At 41.7% G+C, this 20,446-nt stretch overlaps 1 protein-coding gene across 1 annotated transcript in view; it reads left to right on the forward strand.

Annotated features, from left to right (window-relative positions):
* Positions 1-20,446, forward strand: part of adam11 (ADAM metallopeptidase domain 11) — a 168,576-nt gene that overhangs the window by 108,313 nt on the left and 39,817 nt on the right. The window contains exons 15-18 of the mRNA XM_078222950.1: positions 6,016-6,115; positions 14,359-14,430; positions 16,888-16,980; positions 19,192-19,272. Of these exons, the coding sequence (XP_078079076.1) occupies positions 6,016-6,115; positions 14,359-14,430; positions 16,888-16,980; positions 19,192-19,272 (346 nt within the window). The remainder of the gene's footprint in view (positions 1-6,015; positions 6,116-14,358; positions 14,431-16,887; positions 16,981-19,191; positions 19,273-20,446) is intronic.

A 20,446-nucleotide genomic window follows, 5' to 3' on the forward strand; every position in this document is an offset into this window, starting at 1 on the left:
GACTCGATGGGTCGAATGGCCCCTTCTGTACCATAGGATTCTATGAACAGAAGGTTACAGAATATATATTGTACTACACTGTTCTTAGCAAGTACACCATCCCTGTAAACCAACAGGCCAACTGTGATCAGACACACCACACTCTGAAACCAAGTGGCAGACACCACCCATTACAACCTCTGTGAATTACCCATCAAATCCCCCCCCCTCAAATGCTGATCACACAATGAGCTAAATGGTCTCACTGGAACTCTGGCCTCCACACAATATGAAGAGTTTGGCTGAAATGTACATAAAATAATTAAATGTTTAACAATGTACTTTGGAAAAACTCAGATTTTCATATTTCTATGATATATTTATTATAAATACATAAACTTCAATCATTTTGTACTGGGGGGGACGGGGGGGTGGTGGTATTGGGCATATGGAGGGGGATTGAGGATATGGAGGGGGATTGAGAGCATGGAGGAACATTAGGTGAATCAGGGAATGGTGGGCATGGAGAGGGCATCAGGGATATAGGAGGGGATGGATGGGAGGGTGGTAATTGGATTGAAGGGCAGGTGAGGACTAGGGGCCCTAACACTAATATAAAGAACTGGGCAAATGTCCCAGTAAATGGAGGCGAACCTTCTAATCTGCCTGTTTATATTCCTGCCTTGGACCTGTTTCGGGTAGCGAGGCTTCTCCAGCCTGACTCTACTCTGTGCGGGAATAGTCACGTGAATGTGTGGGTTTAAGCAAGAAGTGGGAATGTGACATTGGGAAGCAGGCCAACTCCCAATTCCCACCTCACAGAGAAAAAGGCAGTCCCTGTCTGCTAATTTCTTGTACATTTCCCCTTTGAACATACAACACACGAAATTTTGAGATACAGGCAAAGACCACATGGTCTGTCGAGGTTGCCCCTCATTCCTGGTTGGAGCACCACAAACTAAATGCTCTCACACCTCATACCTCCCCCCATCAACGTTATCATGTAATCACCTATATGAGGCAAAGAAAACTCTTGGATAGGGGAAAAGAGCTCTGGAAGATAATTTCTCTGACCTCCTACCAGTCCAGCATATCACATGGATCAAGTCTTATCTATAAAGACATTTGCCTTCTATCAATGTGATTTCTGTCCAATATGAAGATACTTGCTATATTTTATATATTAGGGCTGTACTGTAAATCACATTCTTGCAGTGATGGCCTTTGTATCTTCATTTGTGTCACTGCACTCTCTTTTATTACCAATTGAGCAGACCATTTAAAAAGACAATTTACCAGAGGACAGTGCCCCGTCAGATGAAAGAAGTAATTTGAAACAATACTTCAGGAAGTAATGTAGTTTTTCTGTTAAGTGCTGTGTCAGATAAAGAGGGAATATTTATTTTGATAAGTGAGTTTCCTGTGGATGATAAAGGATGTATTCACAAGCATGGCTTGGAACAGCTTGTAGTTGAAGTAATTCTTTAGATCCTGTTTTATGTAAGTGCCTACCATTTTCTCAGTGTAGGTTGCTGTAGATCACAGACATGAACATGCTAAATTTGGTTCAGCTTTGATATGTCACTATGGGTCCAACCTTGTAAGATGCTTTCCCTGAATTATAATTAAGTGGTATAATAAAACCTATCATCCAGCTCACAAAGCCTGCAAAGTGCACCTGCCTTGTGGTAGTACAAAGCTTTAAGGTAAAAACATTTATTGTCCTGAACAGTAGCATATTGTTTGAGAAGATTACGCAGTATGGTAGAAAAAAATAACTGGAATTGCTCAATTTAATTTGATGGCATCTGAAAATGTTCAGAGTTCTCACAGCACCAGGGACCCGGGTTCAATTCCGGCCTCGGGTCACTGTCTATGTGGAGTTTGCGCGTTCTCCCCATGTCTGCATGGGACTCCTCCGGGTGCTCCGGTTTCTTCCTACAGTCCAAAGCTGTGAGGGTTAGGTGGATCAGCCATGCTAAATTGACCCTAGTGTCCCAAGATGTGTGGGTTAGATGGATTAGCCATAGTAGATGTGTGGGGTTGCAGGGATAGGACGGCGAAAGAGGGCCTGCGCAAGATACTTTGTCAGAGAGTTGGTGCAGACTCAATGGGCCAAATGGCCTTTTCTGCACTGTAGGGATTCTATGAGGTAAGATGAGGCAATACAATGCCATTTTAGGTTGTCTTTATTGCCAGCTCACTAACTATTCTCTTAATGATATTTGTGACCAAGAGCTTACGATGGTCATATGTGCTTTCTATGTCTGTAATTTTAATGGAGTATTAAAGTGATTGCTAACATAGCAGCCAGAAGAATGTGACATGAACATGTAGCATACATGTCTGTTAAAATCGCTAATAGTCATTATTAGCCTTGTAGAAACAAGGGCTGTTATGGTTAAATATAGATTCCAGATTTGAATGAGATACCAAAAACACCATGAGATAATGGAAAGCTTTGCTCCATTGTCGCGCTCAGATATATTCTTCTGCGCTGTTCTCCAACCAGTCGGGCAAGATTTAGTCCCAGCATTATGAGCATCATTCCACTGTTAAAGTATTGACTTGTCTGATTATGCAAATCCACATCGTTTGGGCACACTCCTGACCCTTAAAGCTATGGTGTTGCTGTTGTGGCTGAACGATGAGGAACTCTTGGGACTAGTATGTTTGCACATTAATCCTTTATTGGTGGTCTTTACAGATCCCTGATTACTGGCATGGCATGGTGCTGCTTCTAGAGTGTGCTCTCTGGGCTGTTCCTGCAGTCTATTACCATGTGACTCCATAGGGGTGGCATGGTACCACAGTGGTTGGCACTGCTGCTTCACAGCGCCAGGGACCCAGGTTCGATTCCCGACTTGGGTCACTGTCTGTGTGGAGTTTGCACGTTCTCCCCGTGTCTGCGTGGGTTTCCTCCGGGTGTTCCGGTTTCCTCCCACATTCCAAAAGACGTGCTGGTTAGGTGCATTGACCCAAACAGGCGCCGGACTGTGACGACTAGGAGAATTTCACAGTAACTTCATTGCAGTGTTAATGTAAGCCTTACTTGTGACTAACAAACTTTACTTGACATCATACTGTGAGTGGTGCTATTCCCCAGTCCCACATAAACCTTTGCTCTGCCGAGCACTTTTACACTACAAAAGCAGGCAGGCATTTAACACAAATGGCTGGGGAGAGGAGATTTAATAGAATGCAACCAATAATAGATAAATAGATGCATATCTATTATGATAAATAGATAATAGATAAATAGATGCATAGGATAAAAATAACCTGTGCAAAGGCTACTTTAATGCACATATTTCAGCTATTGCAAAGGTTGTTGGTTAATAAAGATGCCTTTCTTTTATTCATTTATGGGGGTCACCGGCTAGGCCAGTATTTATTGCCCATCCTTATTTGCCCTGTTTATTTGCAAATGATTATAAATGTCCCCTAATTTAAATTTAAGGTACCTTGAAAAGCATTTATTCAAATGTTGCTCTTTTGAGCATGTAGAGGTGATTTTTGTCTTTTTAATTACCAATATCCTATGTCTTCCTCATCATGTTAAATTCTTGCTTGGATGTGGTTTTTGAGGGCCCAACTCATCCTTTGGAACTTCGCACACATGACCATTCTTCATGTTTAAGTCTAGATAGTGAGTATTATCAGTTCATTGGTTGGTGAGAGTGTCAGAGCTAAACCCAATTTTGTCCGTGTCCAGTACTGACATGTTAATTTTCCACCACAATTTGCTGAGCTAATTCACTAGCTGCCTAACCACACTGTATATAGATCAGCCCCGATCTTCTAGCATTCCACAGTTTTAAATGCACTGCTCATTGATGGTGTTGTCATTCATTGATTTAAAATTTAATATCCAAAAGCACAACTTTTTGTTACGGGTATTCAGTGTTCATAACGCTACTCCAGCAGTGAAAAAATAATAATTGGTACGTGTTAGACCATATTGATACCACAGTAATAATTGGTACGTGTTAGACCATATTGGTACCACAGTAATAATTGGTACGTGTTAGACCATATTGATACCACAGTAATAATTGGTACGTGTTAGACCATGTTGGTACCACAGTAATAATTGGTACGTGTTAGACCATGTTGGTACCACAGTGCCAACCACTGTGGTACCATGCCACCCCTATGGAGTCACATGGTAATAGACTGCAGGAACAGCCCAGCAGTGCTGGAACACGTACCAATTATTATTTTTTCACTGCTAGAGTAGCGGACAATGAGGCCAGTTGTTTCCATAATTTACCCTTCATGTTTCCATAATTCAAGTTAAAGTCCAACAGGTTTATTTGGTAGCAAATACCATAAGCTTTCGGAGCACAGCTCCTTCGTCAGATGGAGTGGATATCTGTTCTCAAACAGTGCAAACAGACACAGAAATCAAATTACAGAATACTGATTAGAATGCAAATCTCTACAGCCAGCCAGGTCTTAAATGTACAGACAATGTGGGTGGAGGGAGCATTCAACACAGGTTAAAGAGATGTGTATTGTCTCCAGACAGAACAGCTAGTGAAATTCTGCAAGAGATTTGCATTCTAATCAGTATTCTGTAATTTGATTTCTCTGTCTGTTTGCACTGTTTGAGAACAGATATCCACTCCATCTGACGAAGGAGCTGTGCTCCGAAAGCTTATGGTATTTGCTACCAAATAAACCTGTTGGACTTTAACCTGGTGTTGTGAGACTTCTTACTGTGTTCACCCCAGTCCAACGCCGGCATCTCCACTCCATAATTCAAGCCAGAGTCCCAAGTTTGTCATTGCACACGCAGCATCTAAAGGATAGGAACTGGGGAAAAAGCAGTTGGAATTGCCACTCATGGGTGATATCCAATGGCTCCTGCTGAGAAGTGTGGATGGGTTGAGGACAACACCGGGCTCTGCTGTGATGTTGACTTCAATAGTCCTCCCACAGAGTGACAAAGACTGGAATATGACATGTGGCCACTTAGTTGAAGTGCCAGATGGCTGCCAGTGTCTTTCATAGTGCGCAGTATCATCAGTGTCCTTCAGAGAGGAGGCTAAGAAAGGGGAGAAAATTTGGCTAACTAAGTAAAGGTCAGCACGCAGCCCCACATTGGCCATGTTTGAATGTACATCCATGCCTAAAACAATACATTAATGATGCAAAATATTCCCCAGAAATCTTCAAAAATAGCTACATGGTAGTGTAAGCTTAGGCTCAACTGGTAGCACTCGAACCTCTGATTCACAAAATTCTGAGTTCAATCCCTCTCCAGGACCTGAGTTATTCCTGTGCAGTACTGAGGGTGTGCTGCACTGTTGGAGGTGCCACCTCTCATCTGAGTTATTAAACCAAGGACCTTTCTGCCTGCTCAGTTGAATGTAAAAGATTCGGTGGCACTATTTTGAAGAGAAGGATCACTATCTCTGGTGTCCTGGCCAATATTTATCCCTCAATAAACATCTCAAAAACAGCTTATTAGGTCATTTTCACATCACTGATTGCGGAAGTTTGCACAGATTGGCTGTCATGTTTCCTACATTCAATGACTACACTTCAAAAGTACTGCGGGCGGCATGGTGGCACAGTGGTTAGCACTGCTGCCTCACAGCGCCAGGGACCCGGATTCGATTCCCGGCTTGGGTCACTGTCTGTGCGGAGTCTGCCCGTTCTCCCCGTATCTGCATGGGTTTCCTCCGGGTGCTCCGGTTTCCTCCCACAGTCGAGAGACACGCTGGTTAGGTGCATTGGCCATGCTAAATTCTCCCACAGTGTACCCGAACATGTGGCAACTAGGGGATTTTCACAGTAACTTCATTGCAGTGTCAATGTAAGCCTAATTGTGACACTAATAAATAAACTTTAATTACCTGTAAAGTGCTTTGAGATATCAGGTGGTCATGAGAAGCACTATGTAAATGAAAGTCTTTCTCTTTCTGCTTCAGTCTTTGCCAGGACGCTGCCAAATTGAATAAAATGGCAGATTTTGAAAGTTCTGCTGTGCTCCAGTTTTTTCATCCACTTTCCCATTTGTTCCACCAGACACTACCTCCCGAAAAAATTCTCAAGATGCAGCATTAATGAATATAGACAGTTTCTACAGGCTGGTGGCGGCATCTGTCTTTTCAATAAGCCTCAAAAGGTAAGCCCTTAGATAAACCTTCAACATACTTCATAAGTTCTGGCATGCAACTTAATTTGAGGTTTTGGGGAAATATTTTATATTTGTGAACCTTGTCAGTGCTCAGAAATAAAACACTTTTTTCCTTTTTGTATCCTGGAAGTACTTTAATCATCCACAGATTAGTTATGTCAGATTGGATTCAGTGTAGCATCTCCCTCATTCATCTCTGTGTATGAGATCTTGCTGTGTGCAAACTGACTGCACTGCTTACATAATAATGACTCGTAAGTATTTTGCGATCTGATATGATTATGCGTTCTTTAAAAACTAATTATTTCTTCCCCTTCTTTAAATTGGTTATAATGTCTTTTAATTGCCTCCACCACTGACGGTCGTCAGAGGTAATGTTTTCACCTCTGTTTGTAAAACTAGCATGCAGATGCAGCAAGAAATTAGGACGGCATGTGGTATGTTGGCCTTCATCGCCGGGGGATTTGAATACAGCAGGAAAGATGTCTTGCTGCACTTGTATTGAGTCTTGGTGAGATGTACCTGGAGTATTGAGTACAGTTTTGGTCTCATTTGATTTGATTTGTTATTGTCACATGTATTAGTATACAATGAAAAGTATTGTTTCTTGCACGTCATACAGACAAAGCATACCGTTCATAGAGAAGGAAACGAGAGAGTGCAGAATGTAGAGTTACAGTCATAGCTAGGGTGTAGAGAAAGATCAACTTAATGCCAGATAGGTCCATTCAAAAGTCTGATGGCGGCAGGAAAGAAGATGTTCTTGAGTGGGTTGGTGACCTCAGAGTTTTGTATCTTTTTCTCAACAGAAGAAGGTGGAAGAGAGAATGTCCGGGGTACATGGGGTCCTTGATTAGGCTGGCTGCTTTGCCGAGGCAGTGGGAAGTGTAGACAGAGTCAATGGATGGGAGGCTGGTTTGCGTGATGGATTGGGCTACATTCACGACCTTTCGTAGTTTGTTGCTGTCTTGGCCAGAGCAGGAGCCACACCAAGCTGCGATACAAGGAAGGATATGCTTGCCATAGAGGGCATCTAAGGAAGGATATACTTGTCATAGAGGGAGTGCAACAGAGGTTCAGACTCATCCTTGAATGGGGGGATTGTTTTATGAGGAGAGATTGAGGAAATTGGGGACCTGTATCCTGTAGAGTTTCAAAGAATGAGAGCTGATTTCATTGAAACTTACAAAATTCTTACAGGACGTGACAGCATACAAGTAGATTAGATGTTTCGCCTGGCTGCTGAATGCAGAACCAGGGGACACAGCCTCAGAATAAAAGGTAGGCCATTTAAGACTGAAATCGGGAAGAATTTCTTCACTCAGGAGATGGTGAATCTTTGGATTCTCTACCCCGGAAGGCTGCGGAAGCTCAATCATTGAGAATGTTCAAGACCAGAAATCAGTAGATTTCTGAATGCTAATGACAGCAGGGGAACTGGAGATTTGATTTGATTTATTATTGTCACGTGTATTAGTATGCAGTGAAAAGTATTGTTTCTTGCACGCCCATACAGACAAAACATTCTGTTCTTAGAGTACATCGGGAAGAAGGAAAGGAGAGGGTGCAGAATATAGTGTGACAGTTATAGCTACATAGATGGCACAGAAAAGTGCCATCGATATGGATGATCAGCCATGATCCAAATTAGTGGCAGAGTGGACACGATGGGTCACCTGCTCCTTTTTCTGTAAATGATACATCTCAAAAACTAATGGACAAATTTCAACAAAATTTGGTACATGTGATATATTGCAAGATCTGAGCACTTTGTTGTATTGTCCTCTCTGCTGGGGAGATTCAGTAATGGCTGCCTGCAGCTGAACATGTTGTTCATCTTACTCAGTGCCAAACACAACAGGAAGATGGCGATGAAGCTGGGATGGAATCTTCTTTTACATTTCATTTGAGAAATGAGGAACTGAAGAACACCGTCACACATTGTTGGAACTCCCAAAGTTGGCTTTGAGAACCATTTGGGCAACTTGAAAGATTGCTCTGAGTGCACACATCATATTCAGGTACACAGTGAGTCAACAGGATACAAAATAACATAGAAGATAGAAGCAGGAGGAGGCCATTTGGCCCTTCAAGCCTGCACCGCCATTCATCACGATCATGGCTGATCATCCAACTCAATAGTCTAATCCTGCTTTCTCCCCATAACCTTTGATCCCATTTGCCCCAAGTGCTATATCCAGCCGCCTCTTGAATACATTCAATGTTTTGGCATCAACTACTTCCTGTGGTAATGAATTCCACAGGCTCACCACTCTTTGGGTGAAGAAATGTCTCCTCACCTCCGTCCTAAATGGTCTACCCAAATCCTCAGACTGTGACACCTGGTTCTGGACTCCCCCACCATCGGGAACATCCTCCCCATTCTACTCTGTTTAGTCCATAATTAGAAAAGTGTTTGGGGACAATAGGGGGATTCAACCCTAACAAAGAAGACTGGTGCATTTATGAACTAAGGTCACACATTTGGCTGAAAGCAAATTCAATAGAAGATGAGGTAAAGTAAATGTTTTTCTCACCATGATGGGGCGAGATGCTTTTGAGGTTGTGTCTAACCAATGTTGCCTGTAAGACACCAGTTTGATACTCTATTCTGAAACTAATGAGATTCCATTGATATTAGGTCATGACAAAGAGTGAGAGTTGCATTCTTTGAAAGGAAGTAGTTGCCAAGTGAGACTGTTGCAGATTACATTCTCGAATTAAAGAAACTCTCTCATCACTATGGGTATGGGTAAATCAATCTTAGAGCCACATTTGTAGGATGCTTAAAGAACAACAAAGTCTGGTCAATTTTTGGAATAAAGACAGTAAGCTGATATGAACAGAAGTCTACGATGAGACCACATAAAAAGGGGTGTGCCAGTATGAAAGCTGACCATTTGGGGTATCTACTACTCCTGCAGTATTCCAGAGCATCATGGATCAGGTAGTAAGTGGGATGAAAGAAGTATGCTGCATCTTAGATGATATTCTAATTAGCAGTGAGACAGAGAATAAACACATAAGCACATTGATCAACTTCCAGAGTATGTCACTAAAGCTAGAATGCGCAAGTGTTGCTTCCTGATTTAAAAAAATGTTCATTTACAGGATGTGGCCTTCACTGGTGAGGCCAGTATTTATTGCCCATCCCTAGTTGCACTTGAGAAGGTGTGATGAGCTGCTTTCTTAAACCCCTGCAGTCCCTGTGATGTATGTACACTCTCAGTGCTGTTAGGGAGGGAGATCTAGGATTTTGACCCAGTGACAGTGAAGGAACTGCGATATAATTCCAAGTCGGGATGGCGAGTGACTTGTAATATATCTGGATCACCAATTAAATCATGAACGTATCCACCCAAAGCAGAGGAAAATTGAGGGAATTTGAAAGCAAAGAGACCAGAGGACAACAAAGGACTTAGAACATTCAAAATTATATTGGGCATTATTCCAAGTTCATCCTTGACTTAGTTAAAACATTCACTCCACTGTATCTCGCGTTCAAAGCTAGAATAGGTTGGGAGAGGTGGGTGGAGTGTCAGAAAGCATTTGTAACAATGAAGACAGTACTGACCCCCACAAAAAAGTTGGTTTATTATGCGATACCTCACACTTGTGGATGGATGCTATCTCACACTATTGGAGACGGTACAAAGAAGCCTATAGCGCATTCTTCAAGTACTTTAACAAAGTCAAGGCAAAATGACCCAAGTTGAGAAAGAGGCATTAACGTTCAAATATGGTGTTATTAAGTTCTACAAATACATTCACAATAGGAAGTTTACTTTTTGTTAATTGACCACTAAGCCTTTGCAATCATATTTGGTTCAAAGAAGGGAGCACCTTGCCTTGCAGTAAGAAGGCTTCAGAGATTGGTTTTAGTTTTGATGGCCTATTAGTATGATATTAAATATTGCAAGTCAGCAAATCGTGCTAGTGTTCATGTCCGTTCAAGATTTCTCATGAAGACGGATTCATTTTTATCCACCGAGATCCTGTGAATTGCTTTATTGTGAATTGTACACAAATAGCATGCTGTTGTCTGCTGGAGAAACCCGCAAGGATGTGCTGCTCAGTAAGGTGCTCAATTATCCATGAATGCTTGGTCTGAAGAGTGTGACGATGCAAAATTACAGGAGTATTTCGCATGTAGTAATGAACTGAGCGCTGATCAAGATGTCTCCTCTGGGGTCTAAAAGTCATTATTCCACCAATGCATGTAGAGAGATTGTTGGAGGAACTTCATCAAGAGCACACTAGGATAGTCTACATGAAGGCAATTGCAAGGAGCTATTTTTAGTATTCAAAGATAGATGCAGGTATTGAAGAGTTGATGAGAAGTTCAGAATGGGTAATGATTCAACTAAAGTTTCTTACATTCCATGATCACCGTGGGAATGAAGACATGTTAATTTCTTTATGGTGGAAGATAAAGACTACTTCGTTTTGAAGCAAATGGATAAATGGTCTAGATCCAATACCACAAATACCTAAAACCATTGAGGTTTTGAGAAGCTGGTTTATAATTTATGGGTTGCCAGAGGTGTCAGATAATGGTTCACAGTTTATATCAGAAAAGTTTGAACCATTTCTGAGTAAGAATGGAGTCAAATACAAGATGATAAAAGGTATGGATAAAGTCAACGTGGAGCGGATGCTTCCTCTTGTGGGGCATTCTAGGGCGAGTGGTCATAGTCTTAGGATAAGGGGTAGCAAATTTAAAACAGAGTTGAGGAGAAACTACTTCTCCCAAAGGGTTGTGAACCTGTGGAATTTGCGACCCCAAAGTACAGTGGATGCTGGGACAGTGAGTAAATTTAAGGAAGAGTTCAACAGATTTTTAATTGGTAATGGGTTGAAGAGTTATGGGGAGAAGGTAGGAAAATGGGGCTGAGAAGCCTTTCAACCATGATCGAGTGGCGGAGCAGACCCGATGGGCCAAATGGCCTAATTCTGCTCCTATATCTTGTGAACTTATGAACTTCTAAATACACTCTCTTGCCACCATATCATCCAGCATCAAATATTTGATTTGATTTATTGTCACATGTATTGGTATACAGTGAAAAGCATTGTTTCTTGCACTACACAAAGCATTCCGCTTGTAGAGTACATAGGGGAGAAGGAAAGGAGAGGGTGCAGAATGTAGTGTTCTAGTCATATCTAGGGTACAGAGAAAAAATGGTTCTGCAGAAAGAAGTGTACAGATTGTGAAAAGGCCTTTGCTGAAGTATTCACTGGGTGACGAGCAGTAATTTACATGTTTCTCTTTTTTTCAGGCTAGATAATTTTCTGTTTTCACACACAACAACTCCACAGTTTTCAACAGGTTGCCCAATTTGAGTTAGTGCCCAAACACACTCCTAGGATAAGGTTTGTTTTGCTTAAGCCTGACCTCATTGGCAAAGAAAAGAGCAAGAAAAGTGAAAATGAGTCATGATGGAGCAGGCAGAAAATTTAGAGAGTTCAGCGTTGGCCAGCAGGTCATGGTGAAAAACCACCAAGCTGAGAAAGGGAAGTATGTGATTGGTGTTATGGTAGACAACTCATTGAATTCACGTCGATGGTGAAGATTGGAGAGACGCTCCATCAGCATCGTGTAGATGATTTGTTTGAAAGTGGAAATCTGACAAAGGCAGACCTCCTATAATCCAATTTCCTCCTGCAGTCTCAAGAGTAGATCAGCTTCAATGCTGTAGACAAAGGAAAAAGCTGAGAAGGGATTACTTGCCTTTGTCACGGTCACAAGGGATGTGACTTTGATAGGAGCCATTTCGGTGCTGGGGCAGGGACAAAAACTGGTTAGATTCAAAAATGAAATCTGGGAAAGATGCGCACATATTTGGGAGCTGACACCACATTTCGGGACATTTTGGAAAAGGAAAAGAGATGGGAGCTGTAGTTTGCAAGAACAGAGATGTCAAGGGTTAGTTTTTTGAAAAGAGAGAGGATGATGATAGATTTGAAGGAGAGGGTATGGTACCTAAGAAGATGGAGCCATTAACAATATCAACTAGTCTGGGAGTCAGGTAGGGATGTTGGGTGTAATGTACTCTCTAAGCTGCGTGGATATTAAAGGGATCTCTGAGTGAAAAAAGCTAAATGCCCAGCAAACGGAAGTTAGAGAGGAACATTGCTTGAGGGGGACAGTTGTTTAGTGGAAGTCAGGTCAAGGGAGCAAGAGATGAATGTCATGACAGTATGAACTCAGAGAGCACACCAGCAAGGATAAGAGAGAGATATGTAAATTCAAGGGGAAGGCAGGGGGTAATCTACTTTAGCCCAGTGGGCTCGGAGCAGGGAGAGAAGTGGCAGAGGCAGTGAGCGAATCATCTCAATCTTGGTGACAAAGCCATGAGCTGCTTACACTTATTGTCAAAGGAAGAGTGGTTTTAGGAGCTAAGATGGTGATAGATGGACAGGGCATTCGCTGAGTGTTGTCGGCATAATAGGTCAGTAGTTTGCCATTTTTAGTCAGTCAGAGCAATGTGTGGGGTCATAAGACATAGGAGCAGAATTAGGCCACTCGGCCCATCGGATCTGCTCCGCCATTCAATCATGGCTGATTTTTTTCTCATTCCCATTCTCCTGCCTTTTCCCCATAACTCCTGATCCCCTTATTAATCAAGAATCTATCTATCTCTGTCTTAAAGACATTCAATGACCTGGCCTCCACAGCCTTCTGCAGCAAAGAGTTCCACAGATTCACCACATCTGGCTGAAGAAATACCTCCTCATCTCTGCTTTAGCCTGAGGTTATGCCCTCTGGTTCTAGTTTTTCCTACTCGTGGAAACATCCTCTCCACGTCCACTCTATCCAGGCCTCGCGGTATCCTGTAAGTTTCAATAAGATCCCCCCTCATCCTTCTAAACTCCAACGAGTACAGACCCAGAGTCCTCAACCGTTCCTCATAAGACAAGCTCTTCATTCCAGGGATCATTTTTGTGAACCTCCTCTAGACCCCTTCCAAGGCCAGCACATCCTTCCTTAGATATGGGGCCCAAAACTACTCACAATACTCCAAATGGGGTCTGACCAGAGTCTTATACAGCCTCAGAAGTACATCCCTGCTCTTGCATTCTAGTCCTCTGGACATGAATGCCAACATTAAAGATGTGCAGGTTAGGTTGATTGGCCATGCTAAAATTGCCCTTAGTGTCCTGAGATGCGTAGGTTAGAGGGATGAGTGGGTAAATATGTAGGAATATGGGGGTAGGGCCTGGGTGGGATTGTGGTCGGTGCAGACTCGATGGGCCGAATGGCCTCCTTCTGTGCTGTAGGATTTCTATGATTTCTATTTCTATGATTACATTTGCCTTCCTAACTGCCGACTGAACCTGCATGTTAACCTTAAGAGAATCTTGACAAGGACTCCCAAATCCCTTTGTGTTTCTGATTTCCTAAGCATTTTCCCATTTAGAAAATAGTCTATGCCTCCTTCCAAAGTGCATAACCTCACACTTTTCCACACTGTATTCCATCTGTCACTCCTTTGCCCACTCTCCTAACCTGTCCAAGTCCCTCTGCAGCCCCATCTGCTTCCTCAATACTACCCGTCCCTCTCCCTATTTTTGTATCAGTGGGGATTCAGCTAAGATCAAGTGTCAGATCAAGCCCAAGATGAGGTGCAATGCCTTTTCATGTCAGCTTGGATCTTGGATCATGTGGGGACCATGAATTGGGTTCAATTTGAATTTGGTTTTTGGAGCAAGCGAGGAGATGAATTTGGGTTTGCCTGGTTCACTCTGCGCATTAAGAATAGAGTAAAATTATTTTCTCAAAATATGTGGAGTCAATGAGGAATGATAGGAAACTGTGTTTTAAGACACTTAACAGATGTCAACAATGTTCGACTTGACATGAAATTCAGCTTTGGTACTTTGACATTATATTGGATTTTATTGATAATATTCATATCCATTGTGTTCACTGACCTTTCTGAGATCTTGATGGAATTTTGGCTCATCAGAACCTCAGAAGGGGAAGAACAATAATAGGTAGCTTGAAGTTTCATTCCATCCAAAATCTCTACGCACCTGCCTGTTCAAACCAGCTCCAATAATTTCTGGATGAAATTACGACATGTTGGAGGATGTTTTATTCAGCAGAGGTGTTGTGGGACATAAACTGCTCGAGATAAAAACACTTTTAGATCAGTGTTAATGAAATTTAATCATTTCCATTAGTTACGAGCTGAGTCTAAAAATGAGCCTTTCAACATTTTCCGCAGCTTGTTGATCCTCAAGAATGTGGCAATGGATATGTGGAAATGGGGGAAGAGTGTGACTGCGGTACTGCTACTGTGAGTAGAACTTATTCTGTGCAAAACGTGATTCACTTTGTACCAAAGAGAGTTTGCTGTTAGATTACATGAAATGTGTCTTGAGAGGAAAATTGTTAGTGTTACAATCCCAGCTGATCTTACTACTGGACGGAAAGAACCCAGAATGGAACCCTGGCTCAAAAAACCATAACTTTTATTCTTTTATAGAAAATATGGAGGAACAGAGTCACAGGACTGACAATTAGTCTTTAACAACAATAAGAAAATATTGAACATGACAAGTTTGACTATAATATGATAATCCTTCATTGCCACTTATCTTTACATATGTACACAGATTTCAAGGATAACACAGGCTATACAATATATCTTATGCAATAATAATCTCAGTAATACAGTCCCTTTAAATCCACAGGCTGACTGTGGTCAGACATATTCTATGATGAAACCACGTAGCAGGTGCCACCCAATCAATCTTCCTGTGGATTTCTTCTTAAATTTTCCCAAAAGATTGTCACATGAGTGTTTCCAAATTCCACTCCCAAATAGACATGCTTTAAAATCTTCTTTCAACCAATTCTTTCCATCAGCTGGTTTTATCAGGTTTCTCCAGGTTTTACAACTATCTTTGTACAGTAGCAGCAGCACTTCACTGTTTTTATATTCTATTCCTTTAGCAATATATGCCAAGATTCCATTTGCATTCCTTATTACCTACTTTACCTTCATACTAGTTTTCTGCGATTCATGCACGAGGATACCCAGATCCTTCTGCACCAAAGCATTCCAACTTTTCTCTCTCTTTGGATAATAATTTGCTTTTATATTTTTCCACCAAAATGGATAACCTCACACTTATCCATGTTAAACTCCATCTGCTAAATTTTGCTCCATTCACTTAATCTATCCATATCCATTTGTAAATTTCTCATTTCATTATCGCAACTTACTATCCCACCTGCCAATTTGGCTATGGTACTTACTGCCCCTCCATCCAAGTCAGTAATATGGATTGAAATTGTAGGGGCTCGAGAAACGAACCCTGTGGCACCCCACTAGTTACATCTTGCTAACCAGAAAAAGACCCATTTATCTTGGCTATCTGCTTTCTGTTGGTTAGCCAATTCTCTATCCAAGATAATAAATTACCCCTAATCTCATGTGAACTAACCTTGTGTATTAACCTTTTGTGCAGCATTTTTTCAAATGCCTTCTGGAAGTCCAGATAAACTACATGTATAGGAGGACTTGAATATCTGCCAATGTCCATTAACTGAGCTACCTTTAGTCTTCCTGCCCAGTTCACTCGGGCCAAATCTGTCTTCATGCCTACGCAATTACCCTTGTTTAACTCCAGAATGCTAGTGTGGGACTCCAGTTCCTCACCCTCAAAATGAAATTGAAACTTTAGCAAGCTATGATCACTCTTACCTAGAGGATCCTTAACAATGAGATCATTTATTAGCCTTACCTCATTACATAATACCAAATCTAGAATAGTCTGTTGCCTGGCTGATTCTGCAACATATTACTCCAAAAAGTACATTTTCTAATACATTCAATGAACTCTCCTTTAAGGCTACCTTTGCCAGTTTGACCTTTCCTGTCAATATGCATGTTTAAATCACCCATTGTTATTGTCATACCTTTCTTTATAAGCCCTCAATATTTCTTGGTTTATATTGTGGAACCTATGCCACTGCAGAACTACTATTTGGGGACCTATAAATTTTTCTCACCAGGGATTTATTTCCCTTGCTATTTCTTATTACTATCCAGACTGGGAATTGAACCCGGGTTCCTGGCATTGTGAGGCAGCAGTGCTAACCACCGTGCCATCCCATCTGTCAGCCACGCAAGGACTTTTTATTACAATTGAACTGACCATCACTCATGAAATTCACAAAGCAAATAAATTTTAATTGTTGGAGTTTGAAGTATTAATTTGAGGGTGCACTATTGATTATTGAAGGTGGACTATTGATTTCCAACCTTGGCCTCTCAGTGAAGTGGAGCTGTGCAGAGAGTGCAGATGTGATTATCGTGGAACTATAGCCCCAAATTTCTATCTACTAATTAAAGTGGGAAAAAAGTCAGATACAGCAAGCCATGATTTCCTGATCAACAGCTTCTGCTCCTCATTTGGGACCAGCCGATTTAAGAATCAGCCCTTAACTTTGTCATCTATGTAACATAAAGCTCTACACTCTTAGTGCCAATTAAATGCATCATTTATGCGCAACTCACCTCACGTCTCAGTCAGTCTGGTTTAGTGTTATATGATTTCAGCAAAGCTCGCCCGCCGACACCAATTTCTCCTCTTGCAGAACCAAACTTAGCAAGTTGGGCCGATTAAGAAACTAAGCAAATCTGCAATAAGTCTGATTTTGGTTAAGTATATAATTGAGAAAGTAGTTTTATTAAGTCAGGGGCCAGTTATATGCATAGATGACAGGTTTATTTTATTTCCTGCAGGAATGCGAAAGAGTTGGTGGTAATTGCTGCAAGAAGTGTACTCTTACCCACAATGCGATGTGCAGTAATGGATTATGCTGTCGAGGTTGTCAGGTAAGATGATTGCTTTGTCAGTACAACTCAATCTAATAGGCAATTGTTTGAGACTGACTGACAATTTTTAATCTCCTTTTACCCATGAGTCTCTCCTTGGAGCACAGTCTGAACAAACAAGGTTATGGTCTGTTCTGAGTAAAGTTTATTAGTGTCACAAGTAGGCCTACATTAACGCTGCAATGAAGTTATTGTGAAAATTCCCTACTCCGGCGTCTGTTCAGGTACACTGAGGGAGAATTTAGCATGGCCAATGCACCTAACCAGCACATCTTTCGGACTGTGGGAGGAAACCAGAGCACCCGGAGGAAACCCACGCAGACACGGGGAGAACATGCAGACTCCATACAGACAGTGACTCAAGCTGGGAATCGAACCTGTGTCCTTGATGCTATGAGGCAGCAGTGCTAACCACTGAGCCACCGTGCCGCCCTTAACAGCAAATAGTTGGGTAGATGGTACTGTAGTGGTAATCTCACTGGACTCGTAATCCATAAAATAATGCTTTGGGGACACAGGTTCAAGTCCCACTATGGCAGCTGGTGAAATTTAAATTAAATTAATAAAAGATCTGAAATTGCATAAATCTATCCTTGACTGTTGTAAAAAGCCATCAGGTTCACTAATTCCGTTTCGGGAAGGAAATCTGCCGTCCTTACCTGGGTTGGCCTACAGGTGATTCCAGACCCACAGCAGTGTGGTTGACCATTAACTGCCCTCTGAAATAGTAGTTGTTCCATAATTAAATCAACTGTAAGTAGAACATTCCGGTAAAGATCGTGTTAATCCAGAAGAGGGCAGGCTGCCCTGAGTTTTGAGTCTTGCCTGTGCCAGTTCTTTGTGAGAGCCATCTGATTGGTCCCTTTCCCCAGGCCTTTTCCCACAGCCTTGTGAAGACTCAGTGCGAAATGATTTTAGAATGTTGACATAACAAACTATAGATCGGGCAATGTTTAGTAAATGTATCTCTTTCACACCAAAAGGGGGTATGAATTATAACGTCATATGGAAGACGATTTAAATAAAATACACTATGTAAAGCAGGGTGTTAAGCTATTTTGACACTTGGTGTGGTCACCTCTCCCTCAATTCAAGGGTGACGCCTATTCAGGGTCACGAGTTTCTGCCATGTTGTGCATATGACTGTAAGAAGTCTCACAACACCAGATTAAAGTCCAACAGGTTTAAAATAGCTTAACACCCTGCACAATCTTTACCTTCAAGCAAGGCTGTATGAGTTTAAAGGCTAAATTTAGGTTCTGGTTGATAATGAATTGAAATAGGTAATAGCATCTCACTAGCAGTTCCAATATGAGTACACTGCACTCCTGTGGGAAGTCAGGGGTTTATAACAAGGTATTGTCTAATACAGCCCTTGTAGAGGTGTGGAAAGAGTATCTGATACATCAAATGCTCTTTCTTTCATAATTTAAGAGTTTCCATTCTAATTAAATAGCCAACATCTCAATATCCTAAGGCATTGATCAGATCGTAGCAACACTGTTTCTCCATTATGTTCCTGAGTTTGAAGGTTTGCCATTTGAAAAATCCTTATTGCGTCAAAACTTACATTTTCTGGTTACATCCTTTATATTATAGTAAGAAACATTGCATGTGGCACAATTTCATCAGACAGACTCCATATCATTTGGCTGCCCAGTAAGTTGATATCATTGGGCCCCAGACATTATTCTCTTTCAGGCTACACTGAGCATAACAACATTTACATGGAGGCAATGGGGAGGCGATGGTCTAGTGGTATTATCGCTAGACTATTAATCCAGCAACTCAGCTAATGTTCTGGGAACCTGGGTTCGGATCCCACCACGGCATATGGTGGAATTTGAATTCAATAAAAAACATCTAGAATTAAAAGTCTAATGATGACCATGAAACCATTGTCAGAAAAACCCATTTGGTTCACTAATGTCCTTTAGGGAAGGAAATCTGCCATCCTTACCTGGTCTGGTCTACATATAACTCCAGAGCCACAGCAATGTGGTTGACTCTCAACTGCCTTTGGGCAACTAGGGATGGACAATAAATGCTGGCCAGACTGTGACGCCCATGTCCCATGAATGAATTAAAAACAAAATTGAGAACAAGATCTCGGTAGCATTAACAACACTTCACTCACAAGTGGGGACTCAAATCCCGCTATTGTTTGATTTCTCTGTACGAAGTGAAGCCTCCACTCTGCTTTTTTTCCAGTATGAACCACGGGGTGTGACTTGCAGGCAGGCAGTGAATGATTGTGATATTGCAGAGACCTGCACAGGGGACTCCAGCCAGGTAGGAAAGTATCCCATTTGTTCATTCCAGCAGTATCCTTTTGGAGTGATGCCATTTGCTGTCAATTGTCTCAGGTTGTAGGTAAGACTTTTCAAAAGGATCCCAATCCATCAAATTTGTGTGCGGCACCAGCTCTGTAGCTTTAATTCAGCACACCTCTGTGTCAGACAGTGGTAATTATAATGGACATTTACATGCATTCTTCCTTCAGTCAGACAGTGCGTATATAACACAGTGAAATGTGTTGGAGATCTGGGAGATTGAGTACTATGAGTTTGATTTCAGGTCTGTTACCCAGATCTCAACATGAATAGACAGGAGGCCTATGCAGCCTGTTCCTAACACACGTACCGTTAACACAAGCATGCATCCGCCTAATTAATCTCCAGAGGATCGGTTCTCCAATCTCCACAATGTACGAAGCAAATTCCAATATTCCAATCCGTAGTCTGTTGAATCCTATAAACGTCCACTACTTATTCAGCGCAGCTATTTGCAATGATGCTGTACTTTTTACAGAGAAATTGTGCCAAGCACATCGCTGTGTGGGGGGAAAATATAAAAAGAGAGAACTGCATTGAGGGGCTGTAACTTCCGAGCTCCCTGAGTGCTGGATTTGGGGGTGACTGCAAAAATGTGCTGGGAATCCCTCTTGACACCTCCCAGGCATTTGCGCAATTGAACTGCAGTGTGAACCATCCACAAAAGTGATTTAAATCGCTAACTTCAGATGGTTCCACCAAGATTATGCAAATAGTTCCTATTGTTATGGTTCAGGTTAGGAACTCCAAAGTGTTTTATGGAGCCCACCTGGATCATAAGTTTTGCATCTTGAATTTGGCTAGGATAAGCATGCTAGGCTTCACTTCAGGTGTGATTCAAATGAGCCACTAGGGAGCTTTTATCAAACAAAGTTTACTTAAGAATATAGCGAAAATGTAAAGTCTGATACAAAGCCAAAAAGAAAATTAACAAGAACTGGTGATCTTATAGAGGTCTATAAAATAATGAGGGGCATAGATCAGCTAGATATTCAATCTATTTTCCCTAAGGTAGGATAGTCTAAAACTAGAGGGCATAGGTTTGAGGGGAGAGATACAAAAGGGTCCAGAGGGGCAATTTTTTCACACATGGGATGGTGAGTGTCTGGAACGAGCTGCCAGAGGTAGTAGTC

This window comes from Mustelus asterias, chromosome 11 (assembly GCF_964213995.1).
Source record: "Mustelus asterias chromosome 11, sMusAst1.hap1.1, whole genome shotgun sequence".
Lineage (NCBI taxonomy): Eukaryota > Metazoa > Chordata > Chondrichthyes > Carcharhiniformes > Triakidae > Mustelus > Mustelus asterias.